The sequence below is a fragment of the Macaca thibetana genome, chromosome 1 (assembly GCF_024542745.1).
Source record: "Macaca thibetana thibetana isolate TM-01 chromosome 1, ASM2454274v1, whole genome shotgun sequence".
NCBI classification, from domain to species: domain Eukaryota; kingdom Metazoa; phylum Chordata; class Mammalia; order Primates; family Cercopithecidae; genus Macaca; species Macaca thibetana.
This window is the reverse complement of record NC_065578.1, coordinates 201,806,291-201,825,858: the sequence shown is the minus strand read 5'-3', so window position 1 is coordinate 201,825,858 and position 19,568 is coordinate 201,806,291. Positions and strand designations below refer to the sequence as shown.

The window sequence follows — 19,568 nt, the reverse complement described above, 5'->3', positions numbered from 1 at the left end:
CTCAAGATGAGAGTAGCTTGAGTGGTCATGTGCGGTTGCTAGGAATGGAGCTGCGAGCAGCAGACCCCTCCTCTTTTCAGCAGTGAGACTCGAAAGCACCTCTGGTTGCATCTTCCTTCCCACCTGCTACCAGGAAAGGAGTTCGGAAGAGGGAAAGATTCTTTCAACTGTCCTTCTTCTGGTGCAGTGTGGGATGCGGGGATGAGGAAAGCAGATGCGTGGGATATGTGATGTGTTCAGATGACTGATGGCACTGTCAGTCCTCCAGGAGCTGAGCAGAGAGTAAAGGCTGAGACAGCTCCCAGGGTCTCTGCATCCCCTCTAGGCTGCTGGGGAGCAGCTGAGTGCCTGTGGCCCCTGTGGCCTTCTGGCCCAGCAGGGTGGGGCGGGCCCATGATGTGGAAGGACCTGAAAGGCCTCGAGTCCAGGATGGAAGTGAGCAAGTCCACGGTGGACGTTTGTTCATACCGGTGTCTACTGCCCACCAGCCACTGCATGCCAATCTTCCAGGCCTTAGAGACCAAGCGCAAGCTCCTGCTCTCTCAGGAAGCTCTCCACCCACTCATGGAAGGTCACTTGGTTTAGTTCACATTCTTTGATGGTTCTTTCCTTCACATTGAATATACCTCCCCAAGGAGATGAGGGCTCCATCTGACAGCTTCCTGGGGTGCGGTGTGGACTGGCTCAGCACTGGGCTCGCAGCCAGCCATGTCTTGGTGATGCCATTAGGATGATGTAACCATGGCCAGGATGCTGGACAGTCCTGGGCTTCATGCCTGTCTTTACCCTCCCAGCTGTGAGTCTGGGGTCCTCGCCCTTGTCGAGCCTCAGTTCTTCTCTAATGTGTGTGCCATAACCTATGGAGTGCAGAAGTTTCTTGAAGTAGATGGGATGATGAGTGCACGTGCGTAGTGCTGTGCTGGACACTGAGCGAGGGTCCAGGTGACAGCTCCTGCTGCTGCTGCCAGTATTGCTTGTGCTGTGATCCTACACGCAGTCTTAGCATACTGTATGTTCTTAGGGAGGGACCTGGGGAGATTGCCACAGGGAGAGACAACAGAGGGATACGAGACCTCAAAACTCTAGCAGTCTCTTCTAGAGGGATCTCTAGAGGGTCTGACTCCCAAGCATCAGCCTCAGAACCAGGCAGTCCCATCCTTTCCTTGAGGGTGCATGGGGTGGAGGAGCCACTGGCATCTCCAACCATGGTGAGTGTATGATCCGTCATCCCTCTCCCCCCAGGGATTTACTGCTGCGGCTTGCTCAGCGTGCGGAAGAGTGACTGCACCGGCCTCCCACTGTCCATGCTGACCAACCCAGCCACGCCCCCGGCCCGGGGCCAGTACCAAATCAAGATGAAGGGGAACATGTCCTTGATCTGCTGGTACAACAAAGGACATTTCCGCTTCCTGACCAACGCCTACTCCCCGGTGCAGCAGGGTGAGTGCCGGCCCGCCATTGGCACCGCAGGGTGCGCTGGGTTTGGTTGAGCTTGGCCGAGCCCAGCGCTGCGGTGGATGTGGCGTCCGCTGTGGGCTGTGCTGCTCTGGGACCAGACTACCCTCGGTTATTCACCAGCGTCTGGGGCCACGCTCCTAAGTGTGGCGGCTGCGTGGAAGCAGCGGGTAAGCAGCGAGGGAAGAGCTCCCCGTTCGTTGTAAGCTGTTGAGCGGTGCCAGGCTGACGGGGTTTGCAGGTGGCTCAAGCAGCCCCGGGAAGCCCGCAGGTTGTACACGGGGTGTGATAATGGGCTGCATTTGAATGGCATTTCACTTTATCGTCGGGGATTCTGTGACAAATCTGTTCTGATGGGAGGAAAAAAATCCATTCTTATCTTTCAAGGTCCTCCTTAGAAGTTAAGCATGTGCGCCGTCTGGTCCGTCTGCTGTTCCCTGATTTCTTCATTGATTTTACTCGGGATTTAAAATCCATTCATAACAAAGGGACTTACTTAGCGAGGAGCCTATGCTTAAAGTAACGTACAGTGAAATCATCACTAAACCACTGAAAAGAACACTGAAAGGACGAAGGGGCCCTGGCAGAAATGTTCCCGGCCGCGCAGCGCTTGGGGGCAGCCTCCCCTGCCTTTCCCAGAGGCTGTCCTCAAGACAAGTGACAGCAAATGAGGTAGAAAAGAAAGGCCCCTTTCCCCTTCATTAGTAAAGGGACACTGCCAAGGAGCCCGTTGTTTGTGTGCGGATTTGTGCTCTCACATGTACATGTGTGTGGAGTGTAAGCTTGCCTGGCATGTTGTATGTGGTGTGGAGTGTGTATGTGATACACATTTGTGATGTGGGTGTGGTGTGTGTGTATATATTGGTGTGTACTTTGGTGTGGAGTGTGTATGCGGTATGGTATGTGTGGTATGGTGGGTGTGGTGTGTGTACATATTGGTGTGTTGTATGCAGTGTGGAGTATGTGATATGTATGTTTCTGTGACGTGTGTGTGTTTATGTGTGTGTGGTGTGGAGTGTGTATGTGATATGTATTGGTAGTATGGAGGGTGTGGTGTGTGTGTATATATTGGTATAGTATACTGTGGTGTGGAGTGTGTATGTGGTATGGTATGTGTGGTATGGTGGGTGTAGTGTGTGTATTGTTTGTGTGATGTGTGCTGTGTAAGTTTGCATGGTGTGTGTGGTCTGTATGTTGGTATGTGTATACACGTGTTTATGTTAATGGGCATGGTGTGTGCGTGGTCTGTATGGTGTGGTGTGTATATGTTTGCATGGTGTGTGTGTAGTCTGTATGTGTGGTGTGTGTATACATGTGCATGTCTATGTTATGGGTATGGTGTGTGTGTGGTCTGTATGTGTGGTGTGTATATGTTTGCATGGTATGGTATGTGTAGTCTGTATGTTTGGTGTGTGTATACACGTGCATGTCTATGTTATGGGTATGGTGTGTGTGTGTGTGATGTGTGTGTGTGGTGTGTATGTTTCTGCGGTGCAGTTTGTGCATCTGTGTTTAATGTATGTTGCTAGTTTATTCCCATCCTTCACCTCCTGCCAGCTTAAGTTGCATCACGCCTCAGTGGAGATTGCAATCGTTGGACCCCAGCAGATGGGCATCAGTACTCAATTTGGGTGTAGAGGGCTGCAGGGAGCTGTGCTCTTGAGTGCTATGTATAGGATCAGTTGAAGAAAGGTTTGATCCAGGCATGGTGGCACCCACCTGGAGTCCCAGCTACTCAAGGGGCTGTGGCAGGACATTACTTGAGCCAAGGGGTTCAAAGCCTGCCTGGGCAACATAGAAAGACCCCCATCTACCCAGAAAAAAAAAAATGAGGAGGAAGAAAGAAGAAGAAGGAGGAAGAGGAAGTAGAGGAAGAAGAACAGAGATGAAGAAGGAAAAGAAAGGCTTGGAATTGGCCTTGCAAGCTGAAGGCTAGAGTTTGGGTTGAACTTCCAGACTCCCGTGATTAGGGTCTTGGTTCTGGGCAAGAGAATTTCCAGGGAACAAGTGTGAGAGTCAGGGGCAGGAACTGCTTCCCACCAAATTATTTTGTTTATTTATTTTGGGGACAGGGTGTTGCTCTGTCACCCAGGCTGGAGTGCAGTGGTGCTATCATAGCTCATTTCTGCCTCAAATTCCTGAGCACAAACAAACCTCCCACCTCAGCCTCCCGAGTACCTTGGACTACAGGTGCATACCACTGTGCCCGTTAATTCTTTTTATATTTTTTGTAGAGACAGGGTCTCACTATGTTGCCCAGGCTGGTTTCAAACTCCTGGCCTCAAGCGATCCTCTAGCCTCAGCCTCTCAAAGTGCTGGGTTTACAGGCATGAGCCACCGTGTCCAGCCCCACCAAATTATTTTAAGTGATGGCCTCTGAAAAGGTGTCTCAAGGCAGGACATCACATGCATGTGGGCTCAGTGAAAGGAGATAATGAAGAGAAAAGAATGCAGCTGGAGACGTTCAAAATCCTATCCAGGATTTAAGATGACAAATGTTAAAAGCCTATTTTTAAGGGTTGGAGCTCTTAAAGCAGACACCAAAGGAACATGTAAGGAGGATATTGATGGGGGAATTGATTTTTAAATCTGTTGAAATTTAGTATGTTTAATGTACTTACAGTTTCTGGATCCAAAGTATTCTATTTTACATCATAAAGTTCAGAATCCTAGTGTCCCTTAAAAATCCCAAAGAGTATGACCACAGCATCACTGTAGCCTCCCTCCCCACCTCTGGGGGCCCTTGTCCCCTCCCCTGGTACCTCTGGAAAGCACTCCGGGGAAGTTCACACTTGCTCAGTGAGCACTTCGGTGGGTGCTTCAGGTGGGCACAGACCTGGGTGTAGCTGAAATGAGCGGGAAATTGCCCGGGGGAAGGTAAAGTTCGTAGCTGCTCCTCCCCAGGAAATCTGTTTTGGGGTTCACATCTTAGAGTTCTTTTTCTCATGAAGAGAGATCATCTTCTGTACCTAGTATTCCTTCCCTTCGGGTGTGCCATAATTTCTTCAGCCAGTGTCCCTATCAGTGATCCACTTTTTCACAGTATTAATAATGATACAGTGATGTCTTCATACATAAACATTTGGGCACATCTTTGATCACTTCCTCAGGGTAAATCCAAAAGCGGAAGTGCTGGGTCAAAGGGTGGGACCGATGTCAAGGTTTCTGGTGATGTGTTCAAGGTTGCTGGTGAAGTACAGGCTGTACTTCTGTACCATCGCAGTGGGCACAGGGTGCGCCTCCAGCTTTACCAGCACTACTTTTTTATTCTGTATTTGTCATTCTGATGGGTGAAGATGCCCCCAGATTTTAAATATCAATCAGTCTTATTGCTGGAGAGGTTACACATTTCTCCATGTGTTGATTGGCTAATTTCGAGTGGTTTCTTTCTGTTCCTTACAGTTTTCCTTTTGAGATATTTGTCATGTTCTCATTCACTTGAAAGGAAGTTTTCTGCCTATTGGACATTGTTTTCTGTATTTCATTTCCTGCTGTTTTTATTTATGATTAGTAGTAGTATTTAACATAAAAGTAGTTTTCATTTCTCCATAGGCGGATCTGTTGATTTCTTCTCTGCTCTCATGCTTTAGGTCTCTCCTCTGTCCCAAGGCCAGATAAGTATAAGTTCACCTGGCTGTTTTATGGTATAATTTTGTGCTCTTTACCATAATCCACTTCAAATTTATTTTGACGCATGACCTCAAGTGGGCCTCTACTATTTCGTTGTTGTTGTTAAGTGGCCAGGGTGGATTGACCCAGCAGCTGCACCTCTGTGCCTAAATCATTTATTGAGTAATTCATCCTTTTCCTATTTATTTTAAATCTCACTCAGGGCCAGGTGCAGTGACTCATGCCTATAATCCCAGCTACTCGGGAGGCTGAGGCAGGAGAATCGCTTGAACCCAGGAGACGGAGGTTGCAGTGATCCAAGATTGTGCCACTGCACTCTAGCCTGGCCGACAGAGCAAGACTCTGTCTCAAATATGTATATATATATCTCAGATGATAAACTGAAACATCATATATTCTAAAGACTGCTTCTCAGCTCTATGTTACATTCTGTTCTATTATGACCATATATACTCTGCTTGAAGTTGAGCAGAATTTCCAATTTTAGGAAATATGTAACTAGGTGTGAACATTTTAGGAATTGGTTTATTATTTTTTACTCCAGATTCTAAGGAAACATGAATCTTTTTGTCACAGAGTGTGAGCATATACACAGGCTTTTTATTCCTTTATTTTATTTTATTTTATTTTTTGAGATGGAGTCTCCCTCTGTCGCCCAAGCTGGAGTGCAGTGGTGCGATCTTGGCTCACTGCCAGCTCCACCCCCCAGGTTCGAGCCATTCTCCTGCCTCAACCTCCCAAGTAGCTGGGACTACAGGCGCCCACCACCATGCGCAGCTAATTTATTTTATTTTTAGTAGAGACGGGGTTTCATCATGTTAGCCAGGATGGTCTCGATCTCCTGACCTCATGAGCCGCCGGCCTCAGCTTCCCAAAATGCTGGGATTACACGCGTAAGCCACCGTGCCCGGCCTGCACAGGCTTTTTAAAAAGTTAAATGCAGGCTGGGCACAATGGCTCACACCTGTAATCCCAGCATTTTTGGAGGCCAAGTTGGGAGGATCACTTGAGTCCAGGAGTTTGAGACCAGTCTGGGCAACATGGCAGAACCCCATCTCTACAAAAAATCCCCCCCCAAAAAAAAATTAGCTAAAAAGTTAGCTCACCAACACTCGGTGAGTGGGGGAGAGTGTTGGTGGGGCACTGAGGCAGGAGGATCACTCGAGCCCAGGAGGTAGAGGTTGCAGTGAGCCGAGATCATGACACTGCACTTCAGTCTGAGCAACGGAGTGAGACTGTCTCAATAAAATAAAAAATGTTAAATGCTGTCACATGTCAAGGGGTATTGCCATTGTGAGCCAAACCTTTTGCTTTTCTTCCGAAATCCACCTTGGGTCTGTCATCTTCCTCCTGGAGTCTGCCCATTTAGGATTCAGATTCACTAAGACTAATGAGAATGCAGAATGTCTGTATATGAATGAGTCAGGTCTTGATTCATTCACTTAAATTTGCAGAAGGGTAGCAGGAATGTCAGTCAAACCACTAACAGCCGAGGAAGGTGTTAAGACAGAACAGCTGTTAGATGGGAAGACAGGGCCATGTGGATCTTGAGCATCACAGAGACAGACACGGAGAAGACAGACATGTGTGCAGACCCATATAGCATTGAAAACAGCGTCCACCACGAAGTCGTGCATGATGTACACGCCGTTCTCAGTGATTCACTCAGTCAAGACAGTCACTATCAGATTCCCTCTTGCTAATGTTGCCAATGTTAGCAATCAGAAGGTGTCACAGGACAGCTGCCTTGCCTTTTTCAGCTGGGGTACTATCTGAGAATCCAAAATATCATAGGGAGAGGAGAGTGATCTGGTTTATAAACTGGGGAAATGCTCAAGGAGAGGATGCAGATCTGGTGTGGAAATAGCTCAGTTTCAAGGTGAAACTCCCATGTTAAATTTAAAATGATGAAAAAGGATGGGAAAGAAATGAAGAGTTAAAGATGGTCTCCCGTGTCCCGTGGTGAGGCAGATTGGGACAGTGGCAGTCCAGGAGCCTCAGCTCTATTGGGCTGAAATCAGGAGGTGAAAAGCTGCGAGGTCGGTGGCTATGCGGACGGGGCTATGGGAAGCCCTGAGAATCTTCAGAGCGCAGCCCTGACTGACTCACCAGAGACACTAATGACTCAGAGCGGGGCATCCGGAAGTCCTGGGAAAGGAATTAAGGGGATTTCCGTTTCTTTATAGGGATGGTCACCTGCTCACATCCACGTGGAACCCTAAAGGGGCCAGAGCTCCTGAGACCCAGAGAAGGTTGTCACTGGAGGTCAGGCAAATCAAAACGTAGCTGGAGATGGGAGACCTGCACGGACCACGTGCTGGGGCCCTGTGTGTGAAAAGGGGTTCCTCCCACTCGGTCTTGGAGGCAGATGCAGCTGAAATAAGGTGCCGGGACAGGAACCCTCAGGAGGGGCATTGGAGAGAGAGACGGCAGTCCTCGGGTACTGCAGGCTCACACGCCCTCCCTCGAGCCTGGCACGCTGAGCCCTGGAGAACCCCCCACTGCGGGCCCCCGACAGCAGAATGTCTCTCAGGAGGAGGGGCTCCATAAGCAAGCGAAGGAGGCCATTGTCTCCTGCCCGGAGAAAGCTCCAGTGTGGGGGCCGCCGTGGTTTTCTGGCCCTTGGAGAGCTTTAGGAAATGCATTGCCGGGGCCGCTTCCCCGGTCCTGCATCTCTAGGGCAGGCCTGACAGCTCAGGTTCCCATAAGCTGGCCAGTGTTTCTTCCGTGTGAAATGCTGCTGTTTCTGAGGAAAGAAGGAAAGAGCCCAGCTCAATGTATATAAGCGGATCTGCGTGACCCTGTTCTCCTCAGCCACAGTCCCTCAGTGAGAGTTGTGGGGGCGGGAGGAGGCTGGACCCAGACGAAGCTCCGGTGGACCTGCAAAGGACATGCCCATTTTACTTTGACCGTGTCCATTTAAGTATTGCTGAAATTTCACAATCCTGTGAGCTAATCCCTTAAAAAAGAAATACAGAAAAATGGCACTGTGCCCATAGTCCCTTGCTGCTGTGAGGGAAGGCCGGTTCGAGGAAACGGTAGGTCAAGTCCAGCCACCTTTGAATGGCCGCGGCTGTGTGGAAGAATGCGTCCTTCCCATCTTCCACGTTGTCTGCGGTGGGTGGCGCATACGGCAGGCCTTGGAAGCCAGAATGGCCTGTAGTAGCTTGGCAGCGGGGCAGGGAGGGCTCATGGGTCTCCGTGTGCTTCTCAGGCCCTGCCGATGGGATTTGTTCATCTTGCCGTGACCTTCCCGGTGCCCCTGGGATACATTCCCAGCTGTACTTAGTAGAGGAAAAGGTGTTTGAGGGTGTAGGGCCCCCAAAGTTCGAGGAGGCATGAAAGGATGGAGCTGGGGGATGGGAGGGTTGGAAAGGGCAGCTGCCTCCTGCTTCTGAGCCTCTAATTCCTTTTGGCTGAGCATGGAGGCTCGCACGTGTAATCCCAGAATTTTGGGAGGCCCAGGCAGAGGATCACGTAAGGCCAGGAGTTTGAGACCAGCCTAGGCAACATGGTGAGTCTCTATTTAAAAAATTGTTTTAATTAGCTGGGCTTGGTAGCACATACCTGTGGTCCCAGCTCTTCGGGTGGCTGAGGTGGGAGTATCCCTTGAGCCCAGGAATTTGAGGCTGCAGTGAGCTGTGATCATGACACTGTACTTCAGCCTAAGTGATAGAGCAAGACCTCATATCTCAAAAAATAATGATAATAATTACACCCTTTTGCTTTTTTATTTTTTATTTCATTTTGAGACAGAGTTTCGCTCTTGTCACCCAGGCTGGAGTACAGTGGCAGCAATCTCAGCAAACGGCAACTTCCACCTCCCAGGTTCAAGTGATTCTCCTGCCTCAGCCTCCTGAGTAGCTGGAATTACAGGCACCCGCCGCCATGCCCAGCTAATTTTTGTATTTTTAGTAGAGATGGGGTTTTGCCATGTTGGCCAGGCTAATCTTCTGGCCTCAGGTGATCCGCCCGCTTCAGCCTCCCAAAGTACTGGGATTACAGGCGTGAGCCACTGTGCCCAGCCTCCTTTTCTTTTTTAAATTGACAAACAATAATTGTACATTTTCATGGGGCACATAGTGATGTTTTGATATAGATAATGTATGGTGATCAGATCAGGGTAATTAGCATATCCATCATCTCACACACTTATTGGGAGATTTGTCAAAGGATGCAAAACCACAACTTAGGAGGAGTGAGGTCTAGTGCTCTGTGTGGGGTGACTCTGCAGTCACCCTGTGTGGGGCGACGAGTTGCCGACACCCTTTGGCTTTGATGAAGGCAGGTGGAAAGGGCTCCGTGGTGCTCTCTGACCTCATCCACCACCTCTTCTTCCCAGCACCCCTCACCCAGCCTGGCAGAAGGGGGAGGGAGGGAAGAGTGAGTCCTGTCGCCGCTTTCACTCTTTCAAGGCCCAGTCTGGTGCAGCACCCTTTCCCATGCTGCTTAGAGCCCCTTCAGGCCTGCCAGGGTCCTGCAGGCCTGCGAACCCCCATGACTTGGGCTGCTGTGTCTGGGCTGGCACATACCGTGGCATTCACCTGACTCTGATGCTTTCCTCAACCCCTCTGAAGCACCTGATGGTTGGTGCTGATTGTTCTTCTTCAACTCTCCCTCCCCTTCTCCTCCTCGCCATCCTCCTCCTCTGCTCATTCTTAAGTCGGGGGCAGCTAAGCTGAATGAAGATAGGCACATTTATAAATTGGCATTAGGAGGAGGTGCTGAGGAAGGGGCTTATCTTGTCTCTCGCCTTCAGGAGTCATCATCAAAAGGAAGAGTGGGGAGATCCCATGCCCCTTGGCCGTGGAGGCGTTTGCCGCTCACCTGAGCTACATCTGCAGATACGATGACAAATACAGCAAGTAAGTGGCCAGGTGCCTCCATCACAGAAGGACTCTCATAGTTGTGCCATCTCGGCATAGATGTCTTGGCAGATGATCACTAGTTTCTGCAGTGTAAGAACTGCAGGACGAAGACCCTGGGAGGTAAGATCCTGCCCTCAGTCTGGGCTTCTGGCCTCACCTGTGCACACCTGGGCTTACGTGGAAGTCCTCTGCCCAGGTACTCTGCGTCCTCCGCTCTCCCAATGCCAGGTTCACATTCCCTGTGCCCAGAGGCACCCTTCCCTTTGCTTACCTGAACCGAGCTGTCCCTCAGCAGTGAGCTCAGACCCCAGCCATTGGCATCGCTTGCCCCAGTCCTCTGTCCTGAATTGCTGTCCTCCCCCACACCCCTAACACACTGGGCGTCAGCTCGGGCACTTCTACCCCAAGTCACATATCTTCTAGCATGGGTGCCTTAATTTTCTCAAATATGGATGCCTGTTTAGATCACCAGATGTGGTCTCATGTTCAGTATACACATAGTATGCATAGTTTACACACAGCATAGACAAGATCCACAATGTGCAGACGTCCAGACACCCATGATGCCACCTCCGACCTGGTGCCATTATAGCCACCATCATGGGAACTCAAAAAATGATAGCTGTTGAACATTAAAAGTATTAAATCACGGGGATTGAGCCTGACCACTTAGAACAGGGTTGGACTAACTCAAAACCGGATATTGACTGAACCCTCTTTGAGGGTAACCTATACTTCCTGGCTTTTTTCATGATAAAGAGGGAAAAACAAGGACCTGGTTCTCTCTGGAAAACAGCCTGTGTGTGAAAGGTAGCCCCACTCCTTAGTGATTCATCAAACAAACCTTTGTTGAACGCCTACTATGTGCTCAGCACCTTGCTAAATTCCATGAGGTTGTTACAAAGACATTGGCATTTAGTTCACTGAGCACCTACTATGTACCGGCACCTTCCTGTGTTCTATGAGGTTGTTCTAAAACAGCTGGCATTTGTGGAGTAGATGTCTGTGGTGCCTGCTGTGTGCTGGGCATTTCAGTCATCGTGAGATATTGAGGACGCTGATCCTCCCATACTTTATACACGGTGCTGAGGCAAACTCACAAATGGAGAAGACAGTGCAGTGAGTGAGGCCTGAGGCTGGTGCTCCCAAGGAGGCCAGTGTCCTCAGGGTCCAGGTGGGCTTCCCAGAGGGGCGACCTCTGTACTTCCATCTGCAGGGATGGCAAAGGTACACTCGGGAACAGGGTACACCCTGCAGGGGCCTGGAGCTGAGGAAGAGCTTGGCCTCGAGGGAGTGGCAGCTGCACAGGACACACAGAACACAGCCTTGCAAGGAGCATTCAGCAAGCAGGGAAGCTAGAAGGGCTGCCAGGTGCCTGTCCACTCCGGGGCTGTGCACCACCCCAGCACACCTGCCACCTGGCTTTCGGGTTCTCCTCCAGCAACCTCGTTGTTTTTCACTTCCTTGGTCTTAAGTGAAGTTTATTGTGACAAAGCCCCCAGCTAGAGCTCACCTAACATCCCAAGCCTGACTCCTGCCCCCACAGCCCTCCTGCTTCTGTCGGGGGCGAGCCTGCAGCGTCGCACGGGCCGTGCTGAGGGGGGCGTTTGGGATGCATCTCCGGGGGCCGTGAACCCTCAGGTCAGCTGTTCTTCTCCCCTCTGTCTTCAGGTATTTCATTTCTCATAAACCAAACAAGACCTGGCAGCAGGTGTTCTGGTTCGCCATCAGCATCGCCATCAACAACGCCTACATCCTGTACAAAATGTCAGATGCCTACCACGTGAAGAGGTACAGCCGGGCGCAGTTCGGGGAGAGACTCGTCAGAGAGCTGCTGGGCTTGGAGGACGCCTCTCCGACCCACTGATGCTGGGGGTGCAGGACTCGGTCAGGGGAGGGGTGAGAGGGGGAGGAGAGCCTGCCGTTCCAACTTGCCCATCAGAGACCCGGAGATGGCCTGGTGTGTGGTTTGCTGCCTGGGAGGGATGCACGGGGCCTCTGGAGGGACAGGACGGACCTGATCAGAGGACGGTTGCTGTCCTTATTTGCATTCCAAGAAGAGCACGTCCTCCCTCGGGAAACAGTGCCACCAGCGTGGTGAGCACCTACACCCAAGTTCTCAAGGGCAGATTCTCTCCTGATATCCGTGGAGCTTGGGAGGCAACGTGGACTGTGACTGCAAAGGAAGGCCCTGTGGTGGAATGAGCTGGAGCATGCTCTAAGAGAGGCGTCTGCTTCCTAAAGATCTACAGTCGTCTGGGACGTGGTTCAAGTTCATGACTTGAAGGAAGCAAAGACGCCCTGCTTGGTTACAGTGGCTTGGGTGTCGGGGGAGGCCGGGGAGTTTTCTAGCACTGGCCTCATGTGAGCACCTTTGAGCCGGTCTCTTAGAAGAAGTCACGCATCCTGGGTGTGCAGTAGTGAAATGGGGAGTGGGTGCCCATTCTGAAAAATGAGGCATTCCTGCTCATTCCCTCTGCTTAGCTGGTGGGCAGGGGAGAAAGGGAAACGCCAAAAAATTGGAGTGAAGGGTGATGCTATTTTTTATTTTTAAATATATCTTCAGGTTATTTTCTTACTGTTGCTTCAGATCTAATGTAAAAGGCAGATGTCCCCTCCTCTCCACCCCCCTCACCAACCCCGGCCTCAGTCACGGCTCCTTGCATGACCACAGTTCTGTGTTCTGGCCTGTGGCAGGGCCGGGAAGGGCCACTGGCTTCCGAACAGACGTGGTTGCTCTCCACGAGGCCCATGGGGAGCCCGCGGGCCCTAAGCTTTGTCGCAGATGTCATCATTGGCAGAATTACTTGTCTTGAAAAATATGTAGCATTGCTGAAACACACAACCGAATTCTCTGCGATGGCCATTTGCTCATTGTCTTTCCTCCGTGTGTAGTGAGTGACCCTGTTTGCCTTCTCAGAGTGGCCCCTCAGAACAACAGGGCTGGCCTTTGAAAATCCCCAAAACGGGACTGTGGTGACAACCCTGGTCAGGTGTGATTTGACATGAGGGCCGGAGGTGGTTGCTGACCGCAGGACTGGAGAGGCTGCATGCCCAACGCTGGCAGCGAGGCTCGTGTGTCCCCAGGCAGATCTGGGCTCTTTCCCAACCCAGGTTTATGCGTCTCCGGGGAAGCCTCGGTGCCAGAGTGGTGGGCGGATCTGACCGTCCCCACAGACCAGAAACAAGGAATTTCTGGGATTACCTGGTCCCCTTTCAACCCAGTTTATGTAACCACCTCATTTTTTACAAATGCAGAATCTATTCTACTCAGGCTTTGGGACTCTGTTCCTCGTCCTCACTCAGTTACTGCGAGTGTTGCTGTCCGCATGCTCCGGGCCCCACGTGGTTCCTGTGCTCTAGATCACGGTGACTCCCCCACCCTGTGGTTGGAATTCGATGCCACGGATTGCAGGCCAAATTTTAGATTGTGTTTCCAAACACCCTTGCCGTGCCCTTTAATTGGATTGAAAGCACTTTTACCACATGGAGAAATATATTTTTAATTTGTGATGCTTTTCTACAAGGTCCACTATTTCTGAGTTTAATGTGTTTCCAACACTTAAGGAGACTCTAATGAAAGCCGATGAATTTTCTTTTCTGTCCAAACAAGTAAAATAAAAATAAAAGTCTATTTAGATGTTGATTCTCTGTTAATACGTGAATTTGTTTAAAAGGTCAGGGAACAGACAGGGTGCGGTGGCTCACGCCTGTAATCCCAGCACTTTGGGAGACCAAGGCGGGCGGATCACAAGCTCAGAAGATTGAGACCAGCCTGGCCAATATGATGAAACCTCATCTCTAGTAAAAATACAAAAATTAGCTGGGCATGGTAGTGAGCACCTGTAGTCCCAGCTACTTGGGAGGCTGAGCAGGAAAATAGCTTGAACCCGGGAGGTGAAGGTTGCAGTGAGCCAAGATAGTGCCACTGCCCTCCAGCCTGGGTGACAGAGGGAGACTCCCTCTCAAAAAAAAAAAAAAAAAAAAAAAAAAGCCTCGAGTTTGAACAATGTCTTCCTGTGGTCCATGGGACATTATACTAGGGTCATCTTTCAAAAGTCAGGCAAGTCATATGGAAAGTCTTGGTGGCCGGGTCATTCTGAGCAAATGCATCCAGTTTACTGACTAGATCAGTCCAGTCCTGGTCACCAAAATTGAGTTAACTCTGCAGCGTGCAAGAGGCAAGAAGATCGCAGGCCCCCAGGACAGAGCCTGGAAGGTTCTGAATCCTTCCTGTGTGGCCCATGTGTCACCATCCTCCCCAGGGACCCAGGCTCAGGCCCCAACAGTGAGGGGGGTCGCCAAGCATCAGGCTGAGAGGAAGCCGGGCAGGCCCGGGAGGACCATGGGGACCTGCCACTCCACAAGCCCACTCCACATTCTCCTCCAGTCTGCATTCATGGCAAAAAACCTTCTCCCCACTGGCCTCGGATTGGGGCAAGAACAAGTCAACGACACACTGATCAGGGAGAAAGGTGACCTTGGGTGTGGTGCCTCCCAGATCTGTCTCCTGCACCCTCGAGGGTGCTGTGTTGGAATGAAGGGTGTGACAGTGGTGGCTAACAAGCAGGCACACTTCCAGGCGGCTTGGGGTGGCCCCTCTGCCCCAGAGCCTTACTCCTCACAGGGATCCCTGTGGGTTAGGCATGGACTCTCACTACGCCCAGGTGGAGAGGTGCAGTGGCTCACCTAGGTAAGCAGTCCTGGGTTTGCCTGATGCAGGAGGCTGCGTCCTAACTGCTGTGGGCACTGGCTGTCCCGATTCATCACGAGGATGGGGAATTTTATCCCTGACTTACCTGACACCTTTCTAGGGGATTTTTCTCCTTTCCATATCCAATCCTCTCTGCTGATCCAAATACTTGTAAACACTCATTATGAGCTCTGGGACATCACCCTCCACCTGGGTCCTTTTCTCATCCTAGATGGAGGTAGGTGTTTTGGAGCTTAACAACGACTGAAGCTAAAGTTCGCCTGGTAGGGAGCCACCATCCTGGGGGGCATTTGGACACGGAAAGTCCTTGGCTGCGCCAGACCCTGAGCCAGAACCACAGCGCTTTCCTCACCCAGACGGCCCCAGCTCGCAGCATGGGGAGAGTGGGATGGGGTGGGGAGTGGAGTCAGCTATGGGTCTCATCAGAGTGCCCTGGGATCTAGGCCAGAGGCACTGTCTTCACCCACATGCCAGCTTTGTGGTTCTGATCCCTCTTCCTTAAGCAAGGGCTTGCCAAGCCTTGGCGGTGGAAAGCCTTAGCCTTGTGTAGTGAGAGTACGAAATGAAAGAAGTCCCCAGAAGTTCACAAGGTAGTGGCCAGGGAAAGCGCCCCAGTGCCCTCGCCTCACCGGTGGCCTCTGCAGCCCTTTGGAAAACAGTTCTGTGAAGAAATCTCTCCCGTTACGGCCCTGTGTCAATCGATGCGGGCTTGGCTGTCTACCCAAACACCTTCCGTCCTTATCAGGAACATAACTGAGGCTTCTCACTTTTGACTGCATCACTTAATCCCTTTTTCTTTGTGGCTTCTGTGCGTCTCATCTTCAAGAGTATTTCTCAGCCTTCTTTGCAGGTATGTCATTCTCTCCCAATAAGAACTAAAGAGTATCAGGTACCAAAGTGCCACTTAGAGCTGTTGCCATAAAATAGCACCGGAGAGTGAGCACGCCCTCCGGCCCTGCAGCTTGCTGCCATTTAGCCATCTGTGTGTCCCTCCCTCCCTGGGGTGCCCAGTCCACAGCCCAGTTCTCCAGCAGCCCAGGCACATTCTGGCTCTGACCTCTGTCTGGTGGTGGCCGGGCAGCCTCTCTGAGTGTCGGACGGTGGTGCTGGCCCTGGTGGCGGCTGTGTGTGAACTGTGTTCCGTGGGGGTGGGGCACCTGCACCCTTCCGTGTATACCCACGTTCAGGTCTTAACAAGGAGACTCCCGCCGCAGTTTTGATTGTGCACTCCATCTCACTAGCTACTCTGAGCAGATACCATTTTTCAGGTTTTTTCCTTAGTTGCTTGGAAGCTTGACCTTTTGTGCATGTATTTGGAGATGAAAACAGAAAGGGCGGGGAGAACCTGGGCTTGTGTGAGAGACCTAGGAAGGCGATGGAGGAGTGTGTGCGGTTCACTCGCATGTCAAGCCTCCTGGCTCCCTCGGGTGGGAGGGGCATCTTGTGGCCAAGGAAGTTCAGTGAGGAGTGAAGGAGTGAAGGGTGAGGCTGAGCCCAACAGAGAAATCGGCCTCGGCCCTCCCCTCCCCAAGGGCCCCCCCAGGACAGCGCACCTCTGTTCTTGGTGCATCTCGCTAGTCTTTCATTCGTTCTTCTGCTGTCTTCACCCAAGCCTCGCTGGACTAAAGGGTGATGGTTAGTGCGCAAGGAGGGTTTCTGTTCCAGCAGGTCATGTCTCCCTGTATGGTTACTTTGCTGAGTGCTCAGCATTGTCCTGGGAGTTGAGAACCATCGGTCCCCCTTTTGTGATGGGAACGTGATGCTCCGAGAGCCGTGGTGACTCTACAGAGTGTGCAACCAGGTTGACCCTCACTCCGTCTGCTCCAGGGCTTCCTGGCTCTCAGCCACTACTGCTTCTGAACTGCTACAGGCCAGGCGTTGTGCTGAGAACTAGGCACACGTTACCCCAACGTGATCTGTGCCCTTGAGGGTGCCATGACTGAAGCCCATGGGGGGCACAGAGCAGGCTGATTCTCCACTGAAGGAAGGCTCCAGCCAGGGGCCGAGACCCCGTGTGGGGGAGGTGGCAGTCGGTGTTGCTGCTGGACCTAGCAGCCCCCGGATGCTCCACCTTGCTTGGCAGCCATCACATGCATCTGGCTTAGCACATCCCTGCAAACACAAGAGTCTGAGCCTCCTCGAGAGGCTGCAGTCACACTGCGTTTGACCAGGACTTGCCAACCTGCAGCTCGCCCTGAGAGCCAGGTATGCATGTGTTTATCCGGGGGGCACGCCCCAAACATGAGCAGGGACAGTGTTCCCAGCTATCCAAGAGGTCATGCCCAAGCCAAAAGGAAGGCTCTAGCTCCTAAACACGAATAAGTTTATTCCTTTCACTTCCACGGTGTCCTATACTTGCTTCTGTTTTCTCAAAGGAAATATAGTGCCCACCTCCTCCTCCAGCCTGACGATCCATGTGAGGGTTCTTTGTTCCCAGCTCAATTCTCATGTCCACCTTCCTCCACTAAGAAACAGCCAAATTTTGGCAAGAGTCGTGGTAGGAAAAAACACCCTAACTGGGCAGATGAGCATTTTTTGCTTTTTGGTTGGTTCTTTCTCTAGGCTTTCCTGTCTTTTTAAAACTACTTCTAGCTTCCCCCTTGAGAACTCCCTCCCAGTGGGTAGAACACAAAAGGGATGAACAGTGGATGGAAGCAGGGGACACAGTCCCTGTTATTTCAATAGATTATAAAGATGGGCCCAGAACAATTGCGTACAGTGTTCAGGGTAAATTGAAGATCTGGAGTTTCAGGATTGTTGAGGCAATTTTTAGTCACTTTGCTCCATCTAAACATAATGCCATAGGATAGTGTGACTTTTTAGGTTCATCACCTTATCCACATCAGAAGTACAGTGTCCACTTAATACATATATACATATATATGTATACATATATAATACATATATGTATGTATATACATACACAGTGTGTATACATATATGTACATATATATGCATATATATACACACACACACACAGTGTCCACTTACTATGTATATATCTTGTGTGTGTGTGTGACACACGATAAAATACAGAGTCTACCGCACAATGAGCCTCTGCTGGGTCCTTAGCAATCAAACCACATGTCCAGTCCTGGCCGCCACTCTACAACAAAGCACGTGGGCCAGTTTAGGGGTCCAGGAGGGCAAGGATGGTGGGTCCGCATAGAAACCAGGTGAGGGAGGAGCAGCCCACAGGACTGGGGTGATGAGCTGGTGAGGCAGTGTTCCAGGAGGGGAGCTGCCACTCACAGGGCTCTCCTGGTCACCCTTGGGATACAGCCAGACTTGATGTGAGTGGCTCCCAGGGCCGAATGGGGACCACTGGGTGCATATCCCAGGAGGCAGCCTTCAGCTCAGTGGGGAAAGCAGTTTCCAACCTTAGAGCTGCCCAACACTAGCACAGGGCACCCCAGAAAGGAGGGGCCCCTCTGCCTTTACTCAGTGTCTCCCACTAGAGGCAGCTGGTTCCTGCAGGGAGCTCTGGCAGGGGGTGGGGGGTGCAATTCCCAGTGGGTAGGGGTGACCCTACTGGGCTCAGTGGGCTGGCAATACTGATCCTCACTAAGAAGAGATGAAAATAGCCAGGAAGCTAAGCCCTGGCTCCTGGGCTCCTGGGCAGATGCTTAATGAGGAGGAAGAAGGAACCAAAATCATGAACACAACTGGCTCTCTCGGGGAAGGCCCTCACCCTCCACGCTCTTCTTCCCCTTCCTCAAATGGAGATTCACACTCCCTGCTAGTTCAGGAGAGCCGCCATTCACAATGAGGAAATCCATGTCAAAGAATCCGGAAAGACTGCTATTCATCGTGAGAATTTTGTTTCCACCACTACATTACATTGTTTCTTCTTGTTTTCCCTTCCAATTTCCAGTTAAGAATCTTTCACAGAAAAATTTTATCAAAAACTGCACAGATAGCACACAGCTGCACCCCCATTTGGTGACACGAAGCATACCCTTCTGTGAAGATTTTGACTTTACGCCAAGGCATGATTTTTTACGCCAAGACATGATTTTGACTTTACGCCAAGGCAATAAATTTTTACAAATTGTGTATAACAGGAGCTGAATTCTGGGTTCTCAAATGTGAAATATGGCAAAAAAAAAAAAAAAAAAAGATTCAGGCATCTTGTCATGTGGTACTTATTTCTTCAACCAAGTTTGTTTACAGTCACTGCCTTTGAAATGCGGTCAACTACATTCTGTTTTCTTTTCTCTGGTAGTCCTTCTTTGTGGGTGGCTGATGAGGGAGGGAGGATACAGGACAGGACGCTCATGAAAGCATGATGAGGTCTGTTGCTGGAAATGAATAGCGAGGGAGTCGGCCAGGCCTGGGAAACCCACCCTGGGACTCTCTGGATGATGAAGAGGGAATGACAGGGCAGGGGGGTCTTCAGGGGGCTCAGGCATGTGCTAACACCTTAGCTTCCTCAACCCTGCTCCTGATCCTGGGAAAAGTCAAGGGGATCCCCACAGGGGTCTTCCTCCTCTCCCCTCCCATCTTCCCTCCACCATCAGACCGGATTCTGCAGCCTGTACCTCCTCTGGCTGCTGTCATTACCACGGCCCTATGGGTCTCTGCTATTCTCCTCCCCCTCCTCAAAAGGTTCCAGAATCTGGGGTGAGCGCTGTTGTCAGAAGCAGGAACAGGAGGAAGCAGTGTTTAAGAGCACTGGTGTATGCAGAATGCCAGGACTCCAGGAGAGCTGCAGCTGCCCGCTCGTGACTGGACGTTCACCATGTCCCCGGTTCCACCAGCAAATGCCACCCAGTCAGATGCTTTCATTATTGCAGTGCAGAACGATGTTGGCTTTAGCAGCGTTATCCTGACAGTCACAAAGTGTGCATTGTTTCTCTTATCATAGAAAATCTCTATATAAAGTGAGATGACGGATCCCA

The 19,568-nt window shown here is 50.9% G+C and overlaps 1 protein-coding gene across 2 annotated transcripts in view; it reads left to right on the top strand.

The window, feature by feature from the left end:
* The window catches only part of PGBD5 (piggyBac transposable element derived 5), a 101,672-nt gene extending 88,085 nt beyond the window's left edge, over nt 1-13,587 (top strand). For both annotated transcript variants that reach the window (XM_050769243.1, XM_050769253.1), the window contains exons 5-7: nt 1,243-1,440; nt 9,845-9,950; nt 11,625-13,587. In XM_050769243.1, the coding sequence (XP_050625200.1) occupies nt 1,243-1,440; nt 9,845-9,950; nt 11,625-11,820 (500 nt within the window). In that variant the 3' untranslated portion in view covers nt 11,821-13,587. The remainder of the gene's footprint in view (nt 1-1,242; nt 1,441-9,844; nt 9,951-11,624) is intronic.
* The last annotated feature ends 5,981 nt before the right edge of the window (nt 13,588-19,568 follow it).